This window comes from Echinops telfairi, unplaced genomic scaffold, assembly GCF_000313985.2.
Source record: "Echinops telfairi isolate 266 unplaced genomic scaffold, ASM31398v2 ScPeMD7_10;HRSCAF=50, whole genome shotgun sequence".
NCBI lineage: Eukaryota > Metazoa > Chordata > Mammalia > Afrosoricida > Tenrecidae > Echinops > Echinops telfairi.
In genome coordinates, this window is record NW_022103907.1 from 12,530,337 (window position 1) to 12,532,491 (window position 2,155).

The 2,155-nt window shown below is 51.6% G+C and overlaps 1 protein-coding gene across 1 annotated transcript in view; it reads left to right on the forward strand.

Moving 5' to 3' along the window:
- The first annotated feature begins 215 nt into the window (after nt 1-215).
- The window catches only part of GALM (galactose mutarotase), a 72,199-nt gene continuing 70,259 nt past the window's right edge, over nt 216-2,155 (forward strand). The window contains exon 1 of the mRNA XM_045287030.1: nt 216-558. Within this exon, the coding sequence (XP_045142965.1) occupies nt 369-558 (190 nt within the window). The 5' untranslated portion in view covers nt 216-368. The remainder of the gene's footprint in view (nt 559-2,155) is intronic.

Genomic DNA, 2,155 nt, shown 5'->3' on the forward strand with positions numbered 1-2,155 from the left:
GGGCAATGAATGGACAAATGTGCTTTACACAATTGATGTATGTATGGATTGTGATAAGGGTTGTATGAGCTCCTTTTAAAACGATAGTTTTAAAAAAAAAAGACTACAGGCCCCATTATGCAATTTCACCTTTCAAAAACTACCATCCCCAGCATGCAATGCAGCCAGAGTTAGCAAAGGAAAAGAACTGCCTGCCTAGTTGGAAATTCGGCAAACAAACGAATCTGACCGGCCCCTAGGATTTTTTTTTTTGAGAATGGCCACTCCCTAAATCCAGGGAAGGAAAGGGAGGACTCGGGTCACGTGGCCTTGCTCTTGTAAACTTTGTGTCTGGATCCGGAGTCGCTGCTGCTCGCAGCGTTTCCCCCATGGCTTCGGTGACCCGAGCGCTGTTTGGAGACCTGCCCTCCGGGGCAGGACCTGTTGAGAAGTTCCAGCTGCAGTCGGACCAGCTGCGAGTGGACATCATCTCCTGGGGCTGCACCATCACAGCCCTGGAGGTCAAGGACAGGCAGGGGAGAGCCTCGGATGTGGTGCTCGGCTTTGCCGAGTTGGAAGGTGAGTTGAACTCTGCCCCGAGCTCCCGGCGGGCCCCTGACCTGGCCCTCACACCCACACCAGTGAGCTGCTGGGGATGGGAGATCCCCCGGGGGCGGGGGTGGAGGTGGAGGGGTGGGTGGAGGTGGAGGCGTGGGGGTGCGCGGGGACTACAGGAGCTTGTGGTGGCCCCGGCTGCTTGGATCAGGGTTCCGTTGCGATCCAGTTTTGGAAAAAGACAACATAGCTATAAACAGCCGTAGGACTTTGCCTCTGGGTAGCCATTCAGATTTCGCCCCGATTAATTTATCCAGTCTGCTGGGGTGAAGCTCCTGGCGATCTTCGTACCCAGCGCGCTAGCTGGCGCTAAGGGGCGTGGCTCCTAGTTCTTCCCGCTGCTCTTTCTAGAGAATGAAAAGCAAACACGTGCACTTTCTACTTCCTTCTTGGTTTTTGTTGTTGCTGTCTTTAGGAGATGATCTTGGCGACCTGGCCGTCTCAGTCAATGCTCCAGTAAGCTCAGTGTCTGTAACGAGTTTATCTGTCCAGTTTGGGGGGCTCCCGCCACACCCGCCGATCGTGGGCTGTTCTATAACCACATATGAAAAGAAACAGGGAGCCATGGGAGCCCTCCTAGCAAAGGTGGGAGCCCTGCTGATATTGTGGGTTAGATGCTGAGCTCTTTGCAAGATCCGTGGTTCAAATCCACAGGAGGAAAATGAAGTTGTCAACTTCCGAAAACAATGTCCTGGAACCCTTATGTTGGTCTGCTACGAGTCAGGCTCCGCTCGGCGGCCCTGGGCTGGTTTCCCCCTTTGTTTTTGTAATTGGAATAGGAGGCTGTGTAGATGGGGCAGTTTGCCTTCCAAGTTGGCTCCCAGCCCCCCACGAGGTACCACGGAAGAAAGACGAGGAGACCTGCTTCCTTAAAGATTCCAACCAAGAAAACGCGGTGGACCGGTTCTGTACCGTAACGCATTGGGTACCATAGTTGGATCAACTCCACAGCAAATGGAATAGGGGTTTGGTTTAGTGTGTAATGCCCACTCAAAAAACTCAGCACCATCGAGTTAATTCCAACTCAAAGCAACCCTATAAGACAGGGTAGAATGGTCCTTGTGGTTTTCCAAGATTGTGAATCTTTACAGGTGTAGGAAGCCTCCTTTTCCCCCCTCAGAACAGCTGTTGATTTCAAACTGCCTACCTTGTGGCTAGCAGCCCAATGGGGACCTTCTGTACCACCAGAGCTCCGCATAAGAACAGACACTCCAATTAATCTTCACTCAAGGGCCGAGAATGGGAACAAGGATGGCCTTTTCTTCTGTTAGAATCTGTGGGCAGTTGAGATTACTTGGTTTGTGTGCATTGGAAAACTATTAACTCAGTGCATTCACTTGACAAGTGAGACAACGTTCCACCCTCCAGGAGCTTGCAGTTTATCTGGGGCGATAGACGTTAATCACATGGTTGCATATATATGTGATTCAATGGCCAGTGTGCTGCAAAGGAGCAAGTACGAGGTGCTTTCTCTTGGAACTACCCCGTAGCTAAGCAGAACGTGAGATCTGGAATAAGTCAGCCAGGGGAATGGCTTGTGAGTCCATACCCTTGGCTCAGC